Source organism: Echeneis naucrates, chromosome 9 (assembly GCF_900963305.1).
Source record: "Echeneis naucrates chromosome 9, fEcheNa1.1, whole genome shotgun sequence".
Classification (NCBI taxonomy): Eukaryota; Metazoa; Chordata; class Actinopteri; order Carangiformes; family Echeneidae; genus Echeneis; species Echeneis naucrates.
In genome coordinates this window covers 19,241,440-19,264,809 of record NC_042519.1, presented here as the reverse complement: position 1 = coordinate 19,264,809, position 23,370 = coordinate 19,241,440, and the positions used below count along the sequence as shown (strand labels likewise).

Genomic DNA, 23,370 nt, shown 5'->3' with positions numbered 1-23,370 from the left:
CATCAATAAAATGTGATCTTGTTTGGTGATTGTAATTGTCATATTCAACAGGTAAATTGATATCTATTACAGGTTGAGGTAGATAAAATATGTACTCGAAATAAATCTTATTTCTATTATTTTGTCCACAGGAGGGGGACAAAATATTCGTGTGCCCAATAGTTATTCCACATGAATTCAATTGAAGCGTGTCAATTCTGAAAAACTTTCCTTTTATACATTCATTTTGGTACTTTTTCGTCATGTCTCATGCTAATGCAATCTATGAACAAATATGTTGGAAACAAACACATTTATTCAGCTCATAAGGATGACGAATAAATGTATAAAACATATGAAAAAACAACACTTCCCCCATTAGATTTTCCGCTAATATGATCTTCAATTAGGCTAACTGGTTGAATATGAGTGAAAAATGTGATCAAAATTTGATCGTGGAAAGAAGGACAATGACAGTTAATATGTCATAACGTATTGAATTCTGTAGTTAAATTTATTTAAAGATGTGCAGATGTTTCCTTGTTGTTGTTGTTGTTGTTGTTTGTAGAAAATAATGGCTCAGTCGTACGTTATTTTATAATATAATCTACAACTAGGGGAATAAAATCCATTAAGAACGTGACACATTATAAACTATATTCGTATAAAATGTAACACCCCCCCCCCCCCCCCCTCATAAAAAAAAACACAAAACAAAAAACTAATCAAAACAAAACAACGGGGGGCGGGCATAACGTAGCATTTGTTGCAGAGGTTGTAGTTTCTTCCATTCACTTCATTAATAAAACATGGCTAAATCTTTTTTTTTTTTTCGTTTTGCATAACGCGAACACTACAGAGAGGAGTAATCTCCATCCGGCTAATGGATTGTTAGCTTTTATATTATCATATTGTGATATGTTGACTTAGTTATTTTCACTGTGCACACAGTCGGTGTGTAGATGTTGTGTTTCTGTCCGTGCGCTAGTATCCTCACCGGCTCACGTGGATGTCACCAAACAGCCATTGAGGATTCATGGACTTCCTGAAAATAGTGCCATGGTACTGGTATACTTTTTTATTTATTTTTAAACCAAAGAACATATATGTGTGTTTTACCGTTGGTGGTTGTCTATAATAAATAAGACGACGTTTACATTTTGTGGCAGATCGTTGGTTTATCAGAGCTCAATTAGGACATTTTTGGTTAGATGTTATGAGCCGTTACGTCTTTCTTATATCCCTCCGCTGTTTTTTGTCCGCTTTCAGACTGTTTTGGTCTTTTCGCTGTTAGCAACGGAAAGAAGCTGAGATAGCTGCAAACCCTATTTTGAGATAATCTAATTTTTTGTCAGGATTACAGAACAAATTGACAAGAGGTGTAACGCCCGTGTTGATTTCGGAAGAGTGACTGGCGCGTGTTGTCTTTTTTTAAATATTTTTTTTTTCAGTTTTAATAAGAATTGTACAGAGTGCTAATTCAGCTAGCAGCCGCTAGCAAGCTAGCTCCTTAGCATAGCATCTTCCTCAAGAGGCACGTTGACATTAGCCGGCCAGCTAGCCAGTTCCGAGGATCGCTAACGTTAGCGAGCTGTCACACAATCACACGCCGCCCTCGTCGTCGAAGAAATTGCGGTGTGAAGCTGGTCGTTTTAAGACGCCGTCTTTTATGGGATCACCATGTCAATGAAGGCCGGTGGAAATCGCAGCAAGCCCGGCGGTGGCAACACAGCTGGTGCCCCTGCCTCCGGTGCCGGAGGAAGCGGCGGTGGGAGACAGAATCTGGGCAGGTCTGTCCGTTTAAAACGTCAACATAACGATATAAAAACACAGTACCGAGGCGGCTGTGTGGTGGGTTTTCAGTCCTTGGACTGAGTCGCTTCCGACAGAGTCAGTTTTGAGAGATGACATTACTGTTAAGCGGTCCAAAAGCAGTACGTGTTTATGAACGCTGTATGGGCCCTGCGACGCGTTGGTCACCCAGCGTAACGTTATGCAGCTCAGCTAGCGAGGCCTTCATGCCCGCTCCAAAAATGTTGCAACTCGGACGTAACGCAACGTCAAATGAAACCCAACGTTTTGGTGTCTGGTTGATGTTTTTTTTTATTATTATTATTATTTATTTATTTATTTCTTTGGCAACAACATTTTCCTCACGCGTGTAGCATCTGTGGCTGCTTTGCCAAGCTGCTGATATCAGCGTACTATCCCCTCGCTCTCAATTTGGCTAGCGGTAATTAGCCCGTTTGACAGCCCATGCTTGTTATTCAGTGCACTTGCTTCATTCAGTGTGAGAGCAGCCGGCTAACGGGACGCTGCAAGCGGCCACTTTTCAGCCCAGCTCGACAGCAGATGTGTGCTTTCACTTGACTGTCATGTTGCACGGCGCGTTACCGCAACATTGCTGCAACGGCTTTGCCAAGAAAATTGACAAAAAGCGAGTGGGCGCTGGAAAGAAAGGGGCGGGTGTGCAAAACGGGGGCTAGGAGGAGGAGGAGGAGGAGGAGGAGAAGAAGGGGGGAAATTTCTGTCGAACGAGCTTTCAACCTTGACGTTGTCGTGGCTGCTCGTGTGAAAAAGTGTCCTTGAAGCATGACATTTCTGCACATGTCGTCCGAACACAAAACTGATGCATAGTGCAAGTGCACGGGCTGCATGCGTATTGTGAAATTTTTTTTTTTCTTGGATTAAAAATTGGTCTCTTCACCGGTCACTAGGACACTACGTCCATTCATTGCGTAGGTTCTATCTCTCAGGGCCTCAGTGCGAAGATATAAGAATCAGATCGTACCAGCCAGTCTGTAATGCATATAAAATCAAAATATGTCTGTTCTAAATGGCTCCGTCTGGTTTTTGTACAGCAATAAGGATATGAGCGTGATCTGGCTTGGCTACTGCCCATTTACTACTACGGTTAAAATGTAGGGAAGGTGGCCATTGCATACGTTCAGTCTAGTGTGAATGCCTGGCTATGTGCCAAGTGCTGAACAAGGTGCATTTTAGGACATGCATGGAGAAAAATAAATGTCGGCTACTGAGTGTTTAGCTGGCAGCCCTTTTGCATATCAGCTGTACCAAGGAAATAACGAATCTGTAGGAGAGTTTATCTGCATTGTATTCAAATATAAAAATGAATTTACATTTGCAAGGCCTGTACTTGGAGATTAAATGGGATATTTCATGCTGATAATGGTTTTTGAGCTTTCCCTGCAGTACCTCTTGCAATAGCACTTCACTACCCTCTTCAAAGTTTACCCCATCACCTCCTTAGATTTGTCATTCACTTGCACAGTTTCCCATGTTAGAGAGCACTTTGTCTGAATATGGAGTTCAGCGGTAATGATCATGATGGTGACTTTGACAATGTCATATTTTTTGTTTCAGGGGAAGACATAGTGGTAAAGGTCCTGCGGCAGTAAGTAGCTTGCTAACTGTCATAAGTCATTTGAAAATGGCTTTTATGACACATCATCAGAAGTTATATGCTTAAGTGCTGTATTTTAGCAAAGAATGGGAGTTGCTATTTGGGTAAAAAACACTCAGCATTACTGCTTCTTTCTGTTCATGCTCTATCGTTTAAATTTGTTGTCTTGTTCTTGAGGCATGCAATTTGGTTTAAAAATTGAGCAGTAGGGACCTCAGAGAAAGCATAATTGCATACCTCTTTTTTATTAGTAAGCATGATTATGTCTACTAGGTTAGAGCTTGTTAAGCACGTCAGAAGGTGATGTTTTGTTGGTTTGTTTTGTTTTTTTCTTCAGGTCATTTTCAATGGTGTATATGCAAATATGAGGATGGTCCATGTCTTGACATCAGTGGTGGTATGTTCAGTGTTTGACTTGTTATATTTTAGAAATTATGTTCCCAATGTGTTTGATGTTTCCTTCTGAGTTTTCTTTTCAGTTTACGAACAGTAATGAACAAAGAAATTAGTTCCAAAAAATTCCTTGTCTGAAACAGCAATGTGAATCCTCCTTGCTATAAATGAATTAGTAACAGCAGTATGTACTGCAGTCTTTCACCACATGCTGTTTCTTCAGAATGTCTATGCTGCAATAAACAAAGCCTGTTGTGATTTGTAGAGACAACTGCTTGCATAAACAAAGCAGAGATTGATCAATAGTTGGTCTGTTTTGTAGCAGATGGGTTTCTGAAGCAGCTTTTTTGAATGTGTTAATTGGCATAGACATTTTGTGTTTTAAACAGTGAATAATGAGAGGCCTATTTATTTATAGGGGACCAAGTGTGAGCTGAAAGTGAAAAATGGAGCAGTCTATGAAGGAGTTTTTAAGACATATGGTCCAGAGGTAAGGAACACACAAGTGCAATGTTTTGAATAGGTGCTAATGTGTAATTTCCTGTGAAGTAGAATCATTAAAGTCAATTGTGCTGGAAACGTATTGTCCTGCCACCACTCTGCATCAACTTTACCAGGGAGTTTACTTAGACAAAGATCACTCTTTCTAGCTTTCCTTTTATGGGTGGAAGATATGTGGTCTTTCATATTCCCTTTTAGGTTGAAATATTCCTTAATCTTTCCCCTTTGGGGAAAATTAAATTTTTGCACAAATGAATAGTTAAACCTGAGGGAGAGTAGAAATCTTTGTGCAATTTATTTCCCTCAAGCTTTCCTTTAACTTCAGGTCTTGAGGAAATATCACTAACATACATTTTCCCCTTATTTCAATCCAAACAACAAGGTCAGTATCTATACCTCTCTTATCCCCCACCACTTTCATAAGGTTGTAAGGGTGGCATGATACTGCAGAATAAATTCAATTAGGTGTGCTTGTACAGTCAAACATGCCACTTTGTTCCGAGACCAAAGCAAAGCATCACATTTGGCTTCCATTACCACAGTGTGTTCCACGTTCTGAAAAATTTGCACAGCTGTACTCACCACCCTAAGTCTCTTAATTCAACAATGTAGTGTTTGGTTTTCAGAGCTTGTGTTTTCTTCCATAGTGTTACATAAGTAGAATTGTAACTTTTTGTTTTGAGAAAGGTCTTGTATGCACCAAGTGTAATTGAGAAGCTACTGGATGTTTTTAGATGAACAGAACTCAAATATGCTGTCAAAGAGATCAGCTTTTGGGTTAAAGTAAACAATCTGATATTCCATGTTGTACCAGGATTGCCGGTTTTCAATCCAAACATAGGCCATCTTGTGCTCATGTGGGTTAATTTCATCATTTATTTATCAGAAATTCTCACTTTTTTTTTCTATAAAATATCAAAAACTGTAGCTAAATAAATATTTTGGAATAGAAAATGTATGTTCTCGGTCCACTATATCACTTATTTTCTCATGTCTACCATGGATAGTTTTGCTTTATTTCAGAGTCTCCTTAAATCAATTTTAACACAATACTCTCCCTCAGTGTGACCTGGTGTTGGATGCAGCTCATAGAAAGAGCCCAGAACCGAGCATAGGCCCCAGGAAAGAGGATATTGTGGAGAGCATCATCTTCAAGGCCTCAGATGTGGTAGTAGTGACCTTCAAAGACGTGGACCTGAATTTCGCCAGGAAAGGTATTGAGGGTATTTGTGTTTACAGATTTTATCGAAGTACATAAACATTGGTCTTTATATAACTAGTCACATGGTAATGTACATGCTAAAATTTATGAGTAATAAACAATATGACTAACCAAGTGTGTAACTTAGCATTCAGTTTCACAAATAAACAGACAAATAAAGACGTGCTGAAATAAAAGCCCATCAAAGCACGCACACAAGGTATTGATCTTTTTCAGTCTGTATTCACTACCTTCGTGTCACAGTCTGTCATGAGTTAAATCTCACGTGGCTGCTCATATTAGTCAGCCACTGAAGACTAATGTGATCTGTTGATTGGTCCAACACGACAAGGACACTCAATAAAGGCTGGATAAGTCTTTGTCACTTTATTTATCTTGGCCCATACAATCCTCTTCTAAACAATGACGGTGTGCGTGGGTGCGGAGGTTGATTTCTTTTTTTTCTTTTTTTTCCTTTTTCTATTGCCAAGTTGTTATCCTGTTAAATTGAAACATTGTGGATCAAAAAATGGAAATTTCAGTGTTTCACAGAAAAGTTAAGATGTGGCAAGACGAAGTTAACTTTAGTGTTATCAAAAAATATCTCTGTCCTATTCATGGGAGCCTAAAAGCCTCTCGCTGTACAGTTCAAGGACCATAGAGGAGTTAGCTATACATAGCTTAACCAAATTTACAAAAACACCCAATTTTGCAAAAGAAGAAGAAAAAGGTGACAATCTTCTTCAAAACCTGCGCCTTATTACTATATATAATTCATCCCCCAAAAAAAGTTGAGTAAGAAGTAAACTGTTGGTGTGATTACCCGTCAGTCATTCTCTTTGTCAGTCCATCTTCTGACTGTCTGTCATCTGTGTGTCTCTCCTCTTCAATGGTCTAGTATCTTCTGACACAGGTAATATATGATTGTTTTCTCCTCTCACACATCTCTATACACAGACACACACACTTCACAGTATATCATTCTAACTCACTGATAATCTGACATTGAATCCCAGAATTGGGAATCTCTTACGCTTGGGCTTGATCGTTCCTTACCTCTAACTGCATTTTACATCTAATTTGGTGATTAAAATCTTCAGATAATATCCCTCATAAAACCTAAAAATAAGAATCATTCAGGTCAGTCTTGCTCCATTGTTTCACCAGATCCTTTTTTAGGATGTTGCTTTTGGTGGAAGAGTTTTCACTGTGTACTTAAGTTTTCATTAAAGTTCAACAGGGTTCCAAATTTAAGCCTGGGCATTTTACATACTGTATATCCTCATGTTTACCATTAGAGATTTATGCGAGAGATACTGTTAATAGTGTTAAATGTAATTGTAGTAAACTAATTCAAATACTTCTGTTATTTGTTTTTAATTCATTGTAGTTTATTTGGTTTTTAATGGTAGGTTTTGTTTGAACTGGCTTATGGTAATACTCTGCTTAAACATATCTTTAACAGCATTTGTTTTATCCCCCCCCCCCCCAAAAAAAAAAAAAAAAAAACACATTTCACATTTAACCTGTTTGGGGCAGTGGTCAGAAAAAACCAGAGCTGGCTGTAAAAGGGCAAATGATAAGAATCGAGTGTGATTCCATTGAAAGCAACAACTTGAAAACTCATGTTGAACACTAGCACTTTAATTTGCTTCTGATCATTGTATTAAAAATGAAGTTGTGTGAGAGTTTTTAATTTGGTTTGGTCCAACATGCTTTCAGGTCATATAATTGACAGCAATCTAAATGCATGTTTGCTTACCCCTCCCTATGCTCATAAATGTATTTTTAAATGTTCTTTATTTTATTTACAAGTCCCTTGATGGGCAGTGTGCACAAAGCATACCAACCACTTCTACTAATGTGATTCAGGCCTGTCAGCCCAGCTGTTTATATGGTTCCAGTCTAGTATTTCCAAACTTGTTTCATGCCAGAAATGCTGAATTGCACTTTGTATCATGGAATGAGCTGGGATGACAGAGTTATGTTCCTCTAGGCGGTTGATATGCTACATGCACTTTGTCCATTGGAGCTAGCTCTGAGAATGTGAGAGCAGACTTGGGCTGACATTTGATTTCCTTTCAAATAAAACTGGAGTTTTTCTTTCTCTTAGCATGCTTGTTCTTGGTTTTAGTTGAGTGAAGCAAATTATTCTGAGTTAGCTAAAATATGGGTTGGCCAGTTACCTTGAGAGTATGGACTATCATCAGCCCTAAATAGTTTGTGTGTGTGCGTGCGTGTGCGTGTGTGTGTTCAGTTTTGTTTGAATTTATCTTCATGACGGTACCACAGTGATGAATAATGAATGGGGATATTGGGGGGCATCGTAGGAACTCTGTGACACATGCTCTTAAATTCTAGTGGAAGCCAACCAAGCTAAAAAACAAAATATGGTCACACTTCACTTCTTCATTTAGTTAATGCATACTTTCTCAAGCCCTAACAGTAATTGGGGATTATGTTTTTCTTTTCCTTATTAGGCCTTAACAGGTTCTTCTCAGAACTCTTAGCTTTACTAAGAGCAGCTCAAGCAATAGCTTTTTTTTTTTTTTTTTTTTTTTTTTTTTTGGCGGGGGGGGGGGGGTTCTATCCCTATCCAGTTGGACCCATGTCTGGTTTTAAATGGGTGTGTCTGGTGACAACCACTACCACCATAAATTCCTTTGCTGTGAGATACTCTTGAAGCATGAGCGCTTCCCTGCATAAACGGTGAAAAGTGCAGCTATATGACTGTATACCATCATGAGCTTCTGTGTGTATGTTTTTGGATGTGTGTGCTTCTGTGCTACGGTCTGCTGTACATAAAGATTTGCTGTGTGTGTGTGTCGCAGATAACTTCACAGATGCAGCAGTGACTGGTCGGATCAATGGCGAGCATAAAGAGAAAGATCTAGAACCCTGGGATGGAGGAGAAACCCACAACTCTGACAGCCTTGAGTCTCTGGATACAGATGTGGTAGGAAAACGCACAAACATGTCCTTACTACAACAAATGCATGGAATCCACAGAGACCCTCATGTGATGACTTTGAATTTAACAATGAAAGAACATGACAGACGTTGTGTCATCTGAGCAACAGCATTGATAATTTGTTAACAGGCCTTTACTGAAAAGTCTGCTCTTCTCTTTGTTAATCAGTCAAATGGGTGGGACCCAAATGACATGTTCAAGTATAATGAGGAGAAATATGGAGTCTTGTCCACATATGACAGCAGCCTGTCCACATATACGTAAGTTTCTCAGTTCGTGTGTGTCTCTGTGTGCTGCTTACATTAATGCCCCACATATTTGTTGTGTGGTTAGTCATTAACCTGTACTGAATCGCTCATTTGATGGTGACCTTATATGATACAATTAAAAATTCATAAGCATGCCTTCCATATTGACTCTTTTACCCTGCTGCCCTCTTCTGACACTGAGCTTGTTTCCCAGGGTCCCCCTGGAGAGGGATAACTCAGAGGAGTTCCTCAAGAGGGAAGCGCGTGCTGCCCAGCTGGCAGAGGAGATTGAGGCCAGTGCCACATACAAAGCTCGTGTGGCCCTGGAGAATGATGACCGGTCTGAGGAGGAGAAATACACTGCTGTGGTGCGAGGGGAAAGGGAGACGCACACACTTAGCAGGTGAAACCCGGAAACACACACAAACCTTGGCTTAATTTTTGTGCTGGTATATTGTAATGATTTCAGACTGTGTCCCCAACAAGTGTGTGTGTGTATATCAAATTTCACACATTCATTGTTAGTTACAGCCTCTTGATGTGTGCTATAATGCCAGCTCATTTGAAACACAGAGGCACAACACAATTTTAACTATCCATTGTAAATTTTTGTTTAGATATTAATAAAGAATTCTTGCTGCTTATCTGGCCATAAACTCAGTCATCTGCTTTATTGTAATTTTCTGCATAGTTCCTCACCTCACCTACAGGGCTGTTGGAATTCACATCATTCAGGTTTTATTATTTCTAACTCAACAGCAGCTGTTCCAATAACAAATACTAGAGCAAGCTCATTTTGGCTGATGAAAAATACGCAATTGCTGCACTTTGATTTCTTGATTATTGTCATGTGTATATTTACGTTAATCATCTGCCAATTTGTGAATGTGTGTGTGTGCGCGCACACGCAGAGAGAAGTACATTCCTCCAGGTCAAAGGAACAGGGATGCAATGTCATGGGGGCCTGGGCGTCAGAATTCACCTCGTCTGGCTCAGAACTCCGCTGGGCCCTCAACTCCTCGATCAGGACCTCACGACTACAGTCCCAGCTCCGGGGCTGACCAGAGGGTCGTTAACGGAGGTACATTTTAACACAAACATTATACAAACTCACAGAGTTGCTTACCTCTGTAATGTACTAAGGTCCGTTTGGTGGTGAGTGAGCTGGTGGACATTTTGACCCAGATTTTTCCTCTCTCAGTTCATGTCCCTTGTAAGATTCATACAATCTTTTCCAGTGTTCTTCCTGTGTATATTTTTTACACACTTATCGTACCTAATTCAGTTCAATCATTTTATTCCTGCCTTGCCATATTTTCTCATTTATCAGTTGCTCCCCTTTTCCCCTCCCTGCTGTATCTTTCCTCACTTTAGCTGGTTATCATCTGCTCTTTGTCATCTATGTTCATTTGTCCTTTCCTCTCTTAGGTTCATCCCATTGGCCCTCACCCTGTCCATCTCCTTCCTCCCGCCCCCCCCCCTCGTTACCAGTCTGGCCCCTCCTCCCTGCCTCCTCGGGCAACCACGCCCACACGGCCACCCTCCAGACCCCCCTCTCGACCTTCCAGGCCACCCTCTCATTCATCCCATCCCTCCTTTCCTTCCTCCTCATCCTCCTTTTCCCACCATGGGCCCACGTCGCCAGCCTCCACTCTTCCCAAACGCATGTCTTCAGAAGGTACCCACAGCAGTGTGGAGTAGACCTGGGCAAGGCATGAGTTGAAGGTGGATGGAATGAGCTCAATATGGATCTGATATTCCAAATCATTTTGAAAGCTGTTTGCCAGTTTGAGCCATTTTGAAAAATACATTTGCCCAGGTCTAGTGTGGAACAACACAAATGGGTGAAGTTGGCTCTTCAGACTGACATGGGGTCAGGTTTACAATTTCAGCACAAACTGTGAGGATTAAGTAAATAACAAAGCTGATCCTTTGTCGGAGCATGAGGCAGTTTCACCTTGGCATGTGGGTGCATCACTGTGTGTGCTGTGCTTTCTGTTTTGCAAGGTTTGTGCCACCAGATTAGTGTTTGAAGCCATATGTTCATTCTCAAACACTAAAACAAGTTTAACCTTAACTTCTCGTTCCATGTTTCATGTAATCCAATGAGATGGATCACTAAGATAAAATATTGACGTTCTAGCAGCCAAGTACCTGTGGATCATGTTTTTCAAATGTTTACACAGTGAAATGCAAAACATTCCCTGTGTTTAGATCAAGGTTTTGCACTGGGTTGCTGAGTGCAAAATGGAAACTCTTAGTGTAACTGCACAAACTCTGTTTAACAGTGTTTAAAAGATGGGTTTTCACCTCCCTTGCTTTCTTCTATTTATCACTTCACTTGGATGTGGTTTGAGAATTGTGGTGGGATCACTTTGCTGGAATATTTGTAATTTCTCCATTAACATGCATGGTACCAAATAATATCAGTGTATGATATGATATTTAAACATTAGAAGGTTTTGAAAAGCTTTTGGGTGACAAAAATGAGCTTCAAGAAAAACTGAAACCTGAAATTCCACTTTCTACTTTGTGTCTTCATGTTTATGAAATTCTGTCCTCATGTCCAGGCCCGCCTAGGATGTCTCCAAAATCCCAGAGGACGCCTCGTGCTCACAGAGTGCCACCCTGCCGAACCAGTGGCGTCCCTCCTGGAGTAGACTTAATCTCCCACAATGCCCCTGGAGAGGTACCATCGACTCCGCCAACCAGGAGCAACTCCTCTGGAGGGACATGGTCCTCAGTGGTCAGCGGAGGTAGAATAGCTCTTTCCTCTTTCCTTGAAATCTGTTTATTTACTGTGTGTTATGAGAAATACAGATGTCCCACAATGTGACAACACAAAGTGTCTATAGGTAAGAGTAGCATACAATTATGCATCATTAGATGACTTTGTAAGGGCTTTGCATTGAAAAAGACACCTGACTCATTTTATCAACTTTTTCCACATAATTTAGAAATCCTTTTTACTTATACTAATCATTTTAATACTGGTTGTAGGAAATAAAGAGGCTTCCTTCGAAATTTCTATTTTGGGATTGATGAAATGGTATATCTGGTTCCCCTTCTCAGGTCACAGACCTCGCTCCCCACGACAGAATAGTTTGGGTGCATCCTCACCTGGCTCCTCTTCCCTCCCTTCAGCCCAAACAGGAACTGCTCCCGTGGAAACTGTAGCTCCACCAACATCAGTTTCTTCTCCTACTGCTGCTAGTCCCGCTCCCAACATGGTTGCCTCTCCATCTGGAGACGGTAAGCTTGAAATGAACATACACTTTCATTGAGAATGGTTTAGGGAATAAGCATTTTTGGATTTTTTTCGTTTCAATGCAGGTTGTGTCACTGTCAGACAGAATATTCACAATGCTTGCTCTATTTTTATGCTGGGAGTAAGCTCTTTTTTCTCCTTTGCTCTGTACAGCAAAAGAGTGTCGTGTTCAGGAGACAAGGCAAACATCCCCCTCTGCAAACAAGGAGAACATCAAGCCCTTGGACAGCTCACCTAGTATCACTAGACCAGTCTGTAAAGGTACAATATACACTCGACTGCGATATTTGTTTTAATAGTGTGAGATCTTTCTTGCCAAGATCCTGATGAACAGAGTTGTGCTGAGACAGTTGTGCTGCAAAATTTCGATTGCTTTAAAATTGATACATCCATAAAATATTTTGGTAAACCTTCAAGCTTTATCTGTTTCTCTCTGATCACCTCACAGGACCCCCTTCTATGGCCCCAGACCACAGAAAACAAATAGATAATTTAAAGAAATTTAGTGTAGATTTTAGGGTGAGTATCTCTTTCAGTCTAATTTTGTAGAGATGCTGAAACTACCCAACTAATGGTGTCTGAACCTTTTCCCCCTCTAGTTGCAGTCTAGTTCAAACCCAGATCCTGCCTTTGACCAGATGATGACCAAGACACCAAGAGATCCTGCAGACAAGCCTAAAGACCTTCCCTTGGACAAAGTCTCCACAGTGGGACGGGAGGGCACGGAAGAGGGTGTAGGGGTTGCTGCTGGCACCACAAGTGGTGCCCCTGCTCCATCTGCCAATACCACAAACACCAGTAAGCCTGGCAGCCCTGCTGCACTGTCCCCATCTCCCTCTGCCCCCGACCAAAAGAGGGCGGGGTTGGATGTGACATCGCAGGGAGTTCAGACGACATCCACGTCCACATTCAGCGGACCCAAACATGAAGAAAAGGAGGACAAAAAGGAGGCTGTACAAGAGTGAGTGAATGGGACAGTATGGGATAAAAGAGTGTGGTGGTGATCTGTGTTTCTCTTTGCTGAAGTTTGCTTGTTATTTCTTGATGTTCTCCTCTTCACTATTAGTTCTTCTCTTGCAGTCAAGTGAGAAAATCAACCCTGAACCCAAACGCCAATGAGTTCAAGCCAAGGTTCAATACACAGGTCAGTATGCAGGTCTGCCAGACTGCCCAGTTTTACTACCATAGGCTGAGATTGATGATACAAATTTTTGTCTCTCAATATGCAACTTTATCAGCCCAAACCAGCCAACACCCCGACGCCCCCGCGGCCTCAGGGCCAGCCAAGCCCATCCATCGTTGTCCAGCAGCCCCCAACTGTTTATAGCCAGACGGTCTGCTTCCCCCAGATGTATCCCCTCACACCAGTCAGCCCTGGAGTGCAGGTGAGGTACACAGCTGCAATTTGAAACTTTTAATATGTAGACAGACAGATTTTTGTCAGTGCAAATCACTGTTGGTATTCATAAGAAATGCAAAGCTTAGTAAAACTAATACTTAACTAGCATCACCTTGAGATCTGACCATTTGTTATATTTGTTATTCATTTCTCTGATTCATGTCTAAGGTATGTCATCATTATTTTCTCCATATTAATTTCTATTCTTTATTTTAGTCATGTTTTTGTGTGTGTGTGTGTGTGTGTGTGTGGGGTACTAACATACAGAACACGTTCATCCATCTTGGTCACTTTTCTCTCCTCTGTCATCTTCCAGACACTGTTCATTGTCTGAAGTATTGTTTACATTTATTTAATCGCCTGACAAAATGCTTTCTCAAAGGAAGCTTAGAAATGTGTGAGGGGAAAAGAAGTTTATGATTTTGTTATACAATATAATGTCAAAGTAACAGTTTCACCACTTTCATACCTCTTATTGATTTTGTGGCATATTTTTCAATGAAAGCTATTCAATTTTTTGTCATAGATCTATATTTGTGCCTGTGTTGCTTTAAGAAAAACTTGGTGATCCAACATCAGACACCTGTAAAAGATACCTTGGTGACAACTAAAGAGTGGTTCTTTTTTCCTTTTCTCCCCCTCTCTCTCTCGCTCCATTAGAAAAGCATAATATGGAAGGTTTGTGAAGATTTCTATTTTTTAAATCCTTCTTGTTTTTCTTTCTTTCTTTCTTTTTTTTTTTTTAGCCCAATCAGCACTGAGATGTTTTGCTTGCTTGTCGAATTAATGCCATCAGATGTTGGTTTGCCAACTTCTTATTGCAATTCATTTAAACTGTCATTACAGATGAACTTATAACTTCATCTTATTTCTATTGGCTTTGTTTACCAGACAAATGTCTGTCAGCTAATAGGAGTTATAGCATTTTTTTATTTATTTATTTTTTTTAACTGCATTACTGCTTGTAATAGAAATGCATGCTATACATAATAAGGAGCTAAGGTATGGAAGACGATGAGCAGTTTGGGTTACACTCAAAGCTGTCAGAAAATGCATGTTGCCCCAGGTAAGAGAGAATTTCTAATGTTTTGGAAGATTTTGTTGTGCCAGTATTTGTTACTAAAGCAACACTTTAAAGCCGGAAAGTATGTGTCTAGGCCCACAGACAGGTAGTAAAAGATCCCCCAAACAACTGGCACAAAGTTAACCCCCCCTCCTCCTCTTTTTTTCTTTTATTTTTTTCCCATTCTGGAGCTGAGTATAAACCTTTTTGTCTACATCTGCCTTCCTCATTCCTTCTACAGTCTCCGGCTATGTACCAGGTTCAGATGCCTCATATGACAGTCAGCCAGTCTAAACCCTACAGACCAGGTAAAGGTGAGAATGACTTTTTCCTCATTTCATGCCCTTCTCTTTCTCTGTTACTGAAACTCACTCAGTAAATCTTGTTTGGACGAATTGCTGTTTTGGCCCTGCTATTTTATTTGACATATTAACATAAGAATCATTCTATTCAAGGATCTCTATAAATTGACCACCATGATCAGCATTCACAAAACTTAGTAAATGTGGATTAGTGACAAAGAAATGAAGCATTCACTGCAGGCATCAGATAGTTATTTCTCTGTTCTCTCTTATTCTCCATCAGTATTGATCCAAATTTTTCCTGGTAAACTGGAGTTGGTCATTTTTTACTGGAGCCAACTCGGAGAAAGTTCACATTTAGCAATACTCTTTCTCACTCCTACATGATTCTGTCTAGTTCAAAATTTACTGGATATTAATATAATCTTTTGTCGTGACTCTCCAGTACCCAACATGCCCCAGCAGAGGTCAGATCAGCACCACCCACCAGGCACACCCACTATGATGCACCCAGCAACGGCAGCAGGACCACCTATTGTAGCACCCAGCCCTGCCTACTCAGCCCAGTATTTCCCCTGCAGCCCGCAGCAGTTCACCAGTCAGCCACTGGTCCAGCAGATGACTCACTACCAATCACAGGTACGATTTTCTGTCACCACCAGCACCAGAACATCAGCAATATTCAAGCAAAGATCAAACCAGACACCTTCTCTGGTAAGAACCGCGTAAAAAAGACTCCAGTTCGTGTCATAACATCAGCAGTGCTGGCAGTTCATATTTCCCAGCTGTTCACCAGGCAGCCATTTATCTGACAGGTGCCTACAGTCCAGCAGCTTGATGGGCATCTGGCCGCATTCCACTGTTTCATCACTTTTGACTTATGAAGCTGACTGCAGGCCCCTGCCTCTTTACCCCAGGTGTTGTTACCTATTTGCAAACAGGCTGTGTTAAAACTGCCAGAGAACAGAAGCAGCTGGCTTCAGTCTTTAGGTTAACGTAATGGCCATATACTGATATTATATTAATATTTATGTTGACTTGTATGGCAGATGCTTTTATCCAAATTGACTTCATACTGATTTAAGCTTCAAGAGGAGATGAGCATTTTATTGAGTGTTATTTGAATGAGTTAATAAAAATGTCAACACAATTTTTTTTCTAAAAAACTGATGAAATGATGAGAAAACTAGGGAGACGGCGGCCAAGAGGAAATTTATTAGGCACTATTTTCTCTGCAATTACTTTTTAACATGAATGGCATCACATGTACATTGACTTAATAATGTTCTAAAATAGATGACATTCAAATCAGGAAAAAACAGATCAGACCAGTTATTTGATGCCAGCTTCTGGCACTTGATGTTTTATTAATGTTGGTACCAAAAAGGGTTATACAAACACAGGCTGTAATGCCAACATTGTCAATCTCCCAATTGTCCTTGTGTGTCCTCCAGGCACAACATGTGTTCAGTCCGGTAATGCAGGGGAGTGCCAGGATGATGGCGCCTCCCACACATGGCCAGCCCAGTCTCGTCTCTTCCTCAACTACACAATACCCAGAGCAGACACACACCATGTATGGTATGTCAGCCCACCACTTCGGTATGTACATATAAGCATGCAACGTGTTAGCATGTGCTGGCAGTGTCAAGTGTACTCCTTTAAAAGCGCTCGTTTTTGCCAACACTGTTTACTGTGTCAGTGTCTCCAGGTCCGATGCCTCAACAGTACCCACACCCCAGCACCACCTTGCACCCTCACCCACAGCACCCCCAGCCCTCTGCCACACCTACAGGCCAAGCCCAGCAGGGTGGTCCTCCACAACATGGAGGCCCTCCTAGCCATCCAGCTGCCAGCCCGGTTCAGCACCCACAGCACCCTCAGGCAGCAGCAGGTGAGATAGACACATCACTTTTGGAAGTGGACATTTTCAAAGCAAGCACCATTGTCAAGTGTGTGTTTTTGTGTGTGATAGCGGCAGCAGCAGCCCAGGCCCTCCACCTGGCCAACCAGCCCCCACAGCAGCAGATGTATTCAGCCTTGGCCCCCACGCCCCCTTCCATGACCCCAGGGCCCAACCCTCAGTCTCCCCAGGCATCGTTCCCCTCTGCCCAGCAGACCGTCTATATCCACCCACAGCAGGTGCAGCACGGCTACAACCCCAACCACATGGCACACGTGCAGCAGGTAGGTCCCAACTTGCTATCAGCCAGCTGAACGACAACTGTGACAGCTCCAGCCAAGCAGTGGCTGTGAGCAGAACTGGGATTGGTTCCAGCAGGTGTTTGAGTTTATGAATGGGTCGTCCAGAGGATATTTAAGGCAGCGAGTGTGGAAGTTTAGTCATTTAAGTCGTGAGAGGAATATGCCACTTCAGGATACAGAGTGAAAAAACAAACCTTTTTTATTGGGCAGAAATCAGCCCAGCTGTGATAATGCCATGTAGCAAAATAGCAGTTTTACATTGAAAACTTTTGAGATTCAAACTTTTTCCTGTCCTTAACAGAATAGTTCACCTTTTTTTTTTTTTTTTTTTTTCTTTCTTCGTATGTTGAAAAAAAAGACACAAAAGTCAGGAATACAAATATACAACCTGACAAGTGATATAGATTCTTGACTAAGAGCAGCACCAGACTGACTGTTTCCAGAAAGCCTGTCACCACAGGGATGTTGTCGCATTCACGACCTCTACATTTATACAGAGACCCTTTATATCGCCGGCTCTATCGTGTCGCTCACACTATTCGCACATAGAATATTTTTCATGGTACGTTCACATCATCCTCAGCTTCTGTGCCGACGACTGATTTTTCAGATTGGTCCTTGGTTAAAATGAGAATTCCAGAGAAGTTCCTGTGATCATATTGGAGAGTTTTGTTGGGGATTTCAGGAGCAGCTAGTGTCGTCATGTTTTTAATAGTGATGTGGCGCTTCAGGCTTTATCCCATCCACCCATTCATGCTCCTCCTGCTGATAACACGCAGGCTGGAGCTGTGATGTTGTGGCGCTGACGTCGTCCGTTACTTATTCTCTTGTCCATCTGTTTCTGTCTGTTTCTCACGTCATTCTCACTTTCTCCCACTCCTTTGCTCTTGCCATCTCACACACACCTAGGCCCACATGCAGTCTGGTATAGTACCATCTCACCACCCGGGACCTACCCACCCTCCGATGATGCTGATGGCTACCCAGGGTCCACCAGGGGGTCCACAGCCACCCATGCCCCAGACTGCCCTCAACCCCATCCCTGTTTCCTCCACCACACATTTCTCCTACTTGGCACATCCACAAGGTATGTTTACTTCGATAACCAGCACACTAGTCCTGACTGGAATCAGCAGTGTGGAGCCACATCACAGAAGATTGATGATAGCTGCCGTTCTATGTGTCCCAATCTGGAGAATGTATCACGCCAGCAAAGGACCTGTTGAATTGATATTGAGCTTCTGTGTGACTTTCACCTTTTTAAAAAGCATGAAAAGAATTAGAAAAAGGCAATCTAATATTTTTGGCCACGTGAACTAAACAATCCTAAAAGCCCTTGATCTTTACATCTCCCCCATTTTGTGTGGTCTCTGCAGTGCAGCCTCACCATCAGCAGCAGCTGTAGACAGAGGGCGCCAGTGAGCTGAGGGACCCGTTCTGTGTCGCGCTTCTCAACCAGAGCCTTCATAACCAGGCAATGAAGAGAATGAGAGCCCTCCCTCTCCTCTCTTTCCTCATCCTCACCAGACATGCTTCACATCAGCTTTTCTCTTACCCCGCCCCCCCCCTCCCCCTCCCCCTCCCCCTCCAAGACTAGGCAATAAGAGAATGTTAACAGGTTGTTGCAGTGACATGTTTTAACAAGATAGAGATTTTTAACGGACAAGACTGCTCCGATTCAGCCCCTGTACACATGCACACATATTGATACACACAGAGATATGCATACAAACACACATGCAGACACAGACACACTTTCAGGGGTCCCAAATTGCAACTCGAGTCAGCTTGCCAAGATGTGAAAAAGAGATTGAGAGTAACTAATCAGTGAGAGCGAAGCAGAAAATTCAACTGGAACTTGTATTTTGTCTGCACCTTGTTACGGGCAAAAGAAAGAAAAATCTTCCAACTTTTAGACAGTATTAATTTTACTGTTTATTGCTGCTGCTTTGTGCTGCGTGTGTTTCCAGAGTACATGACAGGTTTCTAACCAAACTAAAAATGAAACATGACAAGAAGCTTCCTGTGAAATAAACACGTTTTGGCAGCCAAGAGGACAGGAGAAATGTTATTTATGAAATTATAGTGGCTGAGGTGATCAGATCCCACTTCTCACCTGACCCTTATGTAACTTTTAAGTTAAAACTTTTACTTTGTAGATAATATAAATAATTTAAAAAATGAGCAAAAAAATTTAAAAACAATAAAAAAGTTTTAAAAACTGAACGGTTTACTGTGGTCGCTTGGTATTGTAGGTTTTCTTGTGTTCCTATCGATAGAGCAACAATGTTACCCAACCAGACCGTTAACAGGGAAACTAATCAGTAAATGATGAACAATTAAATGTATCCTCCATTTCTGTCCTGCTTTGAACCCTTTAAAAATGATTTACAGAGGAGTTGTTTTTTTTATGGACAGAAAAATGTTACGATGGAGGATTTTACAGCCAAGTTCAACCTTTAAGACAGACTTCAGTTATGGCTTAATTCTTTATCAGTGCTGCCTCAGTGGAGTTTACAGGTCTGTCTGTTACAACTGATTTCTGCCTTTGAAGGAAAAGAGCCGATCCAAAAACAGCATGTTGCATTTGTGCCCATCAGCTTTACTGTGATAATCCAAGATGGCTTCATCACACGCTCAATATTTCGTACATCATTTACAAGAACAAGGCGACGCACACAAATTAACTTACCATGAACTCTCTTTTGGTTATGTTTATTTTACAAAAAGTCAAATATACAGTTGATATATATTTAATATAATTTAGATGCTCGTAACTGAAAGGAATGCAAACACATTGACAGATGGTAAAAAGCAGTTTTTGTTTTCCTTATTTTTCATTCTTCTACTTCCATTCCTCTTCCATTTCATGTTGAGTTAAACTGGAATGTTTACAGTGCTATGTAAAAAAAAAAAAAAAAAAAAAAAAGGCCAACAGAATGAACAGTATTGAAAACAAATTACATTCCTCAACAGGACATTTTAATGTACACAGGGGGCGGGGCACTAAAAAGTGAATGCTGAGGAGTAGAGACACCTGAGTAACCAGGGATCTTCTCTGCATCAACCTGATTCTGGGGACAAACTATCGAACCATGAAACTAAATCTGAAGCTTTTTAAAAAAAAAATGGTGTGAAGCACTGGGCAGCTCTCAGATATTGCACTAAACAAATTGTGCACCACATCACACCCTGAGCTTTTGGAAAGGGGAAAAGCAACAGCAGCTTTCTGGCAAAGGCACAGTCATTCTCCCTAAAAAAAAAAAAAAAAAAAAAAAATCATAATCAGCAGAGAGAGGGGACTGACAGCCAAAATAGTGATTTTTACCGTTGCTTTTGTGTAGCTGAGGTGATGATGGATTTGTTTAGACTTGGGGACATAGGCAGGAAGACCAACCGTACTTTTGCCAAAAACGTCCTTGTTTTTGTTCCCCTTATAAACACATTAAAGATGTCAGTCTTTGCATTAAAAAGAACTACACAACCATTGAAAAAAATTTTCCTTTGGTAGACAAAGCAGACTTATTGCGTAACAACTCTGAGGAGATTAAGTTGGAAGTATGTATTTCTCTTAAAAAACAAACAGGTAACTACACAGACAAAATGGGCAGAAAGACAGAATCATGTATGAGCAACATGTTAAGCACAGGTTTACTGAAAGTATCTAATCTAAAATCAACTGCTAAAGTTAGTGTTAAAGCAAGTTAGAAGACAACAGACAAGTCCCAGCACACTTTTCCCACAGACGTCCCACCGCTAACAAAAACTGAAGCTTCAATTACTGAAACAAAATTACAGGAAACCTGACATTTTATCTTTGGTCAGAGTGTTACTCCTTTCATGTGAAAATGTGATGACTGTTTATGGGATATTCTGAGCCTTTTTTTTACAACAATCAAAGGTTTTTGAAGTTGTTGAAGAGGAGAGAGACCTGATGCCGCAAACAGAGTGGACACCAGATGTGAGTTGCTTTCTTTGTTGACTGCTGTGGTGAAGTTGTACAGAAAATATAAAGAACATAGTAGTAAGGGAAAAAAAAAAGGAAGTAGTATTAATGCTATGAGCGTAAAAGGTGGACTCTGGCTTTCAGCAGTTGCATCACATCACCGTCCACTTTTAAAAGCCCCTGAAGGGTTTAATTAGAGATTATCAAACCACAAACACTTCTAGCCCAGATGGAGGTTTCCGGTGCTTTGACCATCACTTCTGTGGGGAGTCCAAAAACACTTTTACTGATCCTCTTTGTTTTTGCTTTGGATCAAGTGTTTCCCCCCTCTCATGTTCTTTGGAGTGAAGTCTTTTAAGTTTATGTCTTTGTCTCTCGGACGCCTGTTTTTCTTTTAGTGACACTAAATACTCTTTAAAACCACAAACTGAGTGGGAGCAGACTTTGGTTACTGCAGTATAACCAATATTTATTTTTAAAGCCAGGATGAAATTCATTTTTAGTACGTATTTAAATAGAAGGTGTGAGAGATAAGTTGTTGGCCCAGGCTTGTACTCCGAAGGAGGAAGATTATTCAGAAGGTTTAATGCTAATAACCTTCCGGTATTTTTGTTTTGGGTAACTGAATCTTTCAAGTCGCCATTCTTCCAGGACAGACATGGTTCATGAATGCACGCAGGCCCATGTTGTCTGTTCTGAGTGCTGAGCTGGCAGTTTCAGTTCCCATGTGTGTATCTTCAGTTCTTCATTTTCAATAATTTTGTAGCAAAAAAACAGATTTTGTGGGAAAAGAAATCTGTATGAGGAAAGATGGCTTGGTTTCTAAATGGATGGCAAATACCTATGAATGTTATTTTCATTACCTCATTCAATTTTCTTTGATTGTGTGTCAGAAATTGATTTCTGTCAGATGTGAATTTAGTGCACATTATGCCTTTGGTGCTTAAAACGTACCTCGAAGACACTTGATGCTGAATTAGGAAAAAACCCTGAAGTGACTATTGTGACACAAATTCACACAAGAGGCTCGATACCACACCCAGATCAGCACAGAGATGCTGATAACCACGCATCCAGACACACACACACGCTACAAACAGTGGCCGGATCCCACTGTTTGACGAAAGCTGATCTTGAATCATTTCTGTGGTTCTCTAACTCTAAGTTTTGACGGAGTGGAAGCAGTGCTGGATAGGTTTCTAGAAAATGCTGCCCTGACTGACTTTAACCATGTTTCCCCTTTTTACTTAATTTTCTTTATTTTTCTACAAAAAAAAAAAAAAAAAAAATCTGTGTATAGAAAAATACACATTGTTTCCGAAGCGCACTGAAAGCGACGTGCACTTAAATATATAATAATGCACAAGAGGAGGAATATTTCATGGAATGTATTCACACTCTGAAATAGAGCGCTTTTTGTTTGTTTATAAAAAATGTGGGAATTTTTTTTCCACGCTGGGAACTTTGTGTGAAGAATAAATGTCTTAAATATTTAAAAGAGGCACCGAGATTTCACCACATCTGCGGGAAGTGCGTTCCCATTAGTTTAGATTAAGTGCCAAAGAAGTCAAATCAACTGCACCTTGTTGATTTCACTAGAATAGAAATATTTTTAAATATTTTTTAGGGCTCCAGAGCAGCCACAGGTGTGGCGTTCCCTCTCTCACACAGACCCTACACATCAAGAAAACAACAATAATCATCATTGTCAACACTGTCATAAATCTCCCAGAAATACATTCACTGTGGACACGCAGGGTCGGAGGTTGTGACACTGCTAAACACACGCTCAGTTCAGATGTTGTCAGTGTGTGTATGTTCTGACATACACAGTGTTGTGCATTCATCAGACAAAGACTTATTCACTTAAGTTCATGAGTCTGCTGTAGTCGCGATTCCCTCCCACCTGAGGCTGGGGGGGGAGGAGGAGGAGGAGGGGAGGGGCGGCGTGACAAATTTGTCAGGACACACAATTGTGTGCGGGCACGTGTGTGTGTTTGTGTGTAGGGGAGGCAAGCGGGCCTCCCAGGAGCCGCCTGTCTTTCAGAGGTGATGGTCGGTCAGAGTAGCATGTACTGGTTGTCTATCGCCCGCTTCCGACCCCGCTCGGGCTCCAGCTCATAGTCCGAGTCCCGCTGAGGGATGATGGGAGTGTGGGGGTTGGGGTGGCGAGCTAACAGAGGCCTCCTCCCCACCGATTCGCTCCGACGCAGAGGAGCGGGGGCCAACGAAGGAGGCTCGGCAACGGGATGGGTGCGGCCGGGGGGGAGGTTCCCTGGCTGGAAGGCGGAGTTGGGAGCGGCGGTGTTGCTGGTGGTGGAGCAGGAAGAGGGGGGCTGACTGGGGCTACAAGCCAGGCCGCAGTGAGCCAAGCTGGGCTCAGAGCTCCACCGATGGAGGGAGAAAGGCACCAGGAGAGCACCTGAGAGCTGACCTGAGAAACAAAGACAGGGGAGCACAGCTCTGATGA

At 41.5% G+C, this 23,370-nt stretch overlaps 2 protein-coding genes across 11 annotated transcripts in view; one reads left to right on the top strand and one right to left on the bottom strand.

The window, feature by feature from the left end:
* Nucleotides 1–1,187: 1,187 nt before the first annotated feature.
* atxn2 (ataxin 2) lies at nucleotides 1,188–18,471 on the top strand. Of its 5 annotated transcripts, none has more exons than XM_029511688.1 (25): nucleotides 1,188–1,769; nucleotides 3,364–3,394; nucleotides 3,741–3,800; nucleotides 4,215–4,286; nucleotides 5,361–5,511; nucleotides 6,397–6,411; nucleotides 8,330–8,454; nucleotides 8,638–8,729; nucleotides 8,932–9,120; nucleotides 9,629–9,798; nucleotides 11,288–11,473; nucleotides 11,862–11,969; nucleotides 12,139–12,246; nucleotides 12,434–12,504; nucleotides 12,585–12,946; nucleotides 13,066–13,129; nucleotides 13,224–13,370; nucleotides 14,045–14,062; nucleotides 14,689–14,761; nucleotides 15,195–15,388; nucleotides 16,204–16,351; nucleotides 16,452–16,643; nucleotides 16,725–16,936; nucleotides 17,864–18,041; nucleotides 18,331–18,471. In XM_029511688.1, the coding sequence occupies exons 1-25, from the start codon at nucleotides 1,660–1,662 to the stop codon at nucleotides 18,357–18,359; spliced, it is 3,105 nt and encodes a 1,034-aa protein (XP_029367548.1). In that variant the 5' UTR covers nucleotides 1,188–1,659; the 3' UTR covers nucleotides 18,360–18,471. The 5 variants fall into 5 exon arrangements, with proteins under 5 accessions (XP_029367548.1, XP_029367547.1, XP_029367546.1 ...); XM_029511687.1 differs by having other exon boundaries at nucleotides 1,189–1,769; nucleotides 11,790–11,969; nucleotides 16,204–16,330; XM_029511686.1 differs by having other exon boundaries at nucleotides 1,189–1,769; nucleotides 11,790–11,969.
* A 1,153-nt stretch (nucleotides 18,472–19,624) lies between these two features.
* The window catches only part of sh2b3 (SH2B adaptor protein 3), a 46,981-nt gene continuing 43,235 nt past the window's right edge, over nucleotides 19,625–23,370 (bottom strand). For all 6 annotated transcript variants that reach the window (XM_029511694.1, XM_029511693.1, XM_029511692.1 and 3 more), the window contains exon 8: nucleotides 19,625–23,334. In XM_029511694.1, the coding sequence (XP_029367554.1) occupies nucleotides 22,961–23,334 (374 nt within the window). In that variant the 3' untranslated portion in view covers nucleotides 19,625–22,960. The remainder of the gene's footprint in view (nucleotides 23,335–23,370) is intronic.

What these genes read in the sequence shown, in the direction of transcription:
- atxn2 (XM_029511686.1), top strand. Translation starts at nt 1,660, where the DNA reads ATGTCAATGAAGGCCGGTGGAAATCGCAGCAAGCCCGGCGGTGGCAAC. An exon ending in GGGAGACAGAATCTGGGCAG is followed by an intron (nt 1,770 to 3,363) that starts GTCTGTCCGTTT and finishes TTTTTGTTTCAG; the next exon opens with GGGAAGACATAGTGGTAAAG. An exon ending in AGCAGCCTGTCCACATATAC is followed by an intron (nt 8,730 to 8,931) that starts GTAAGTTTCTCA and finishes CTTGTTTCCCAG; the next exon opens with GGTCCCCCTGGAGAGGGATA.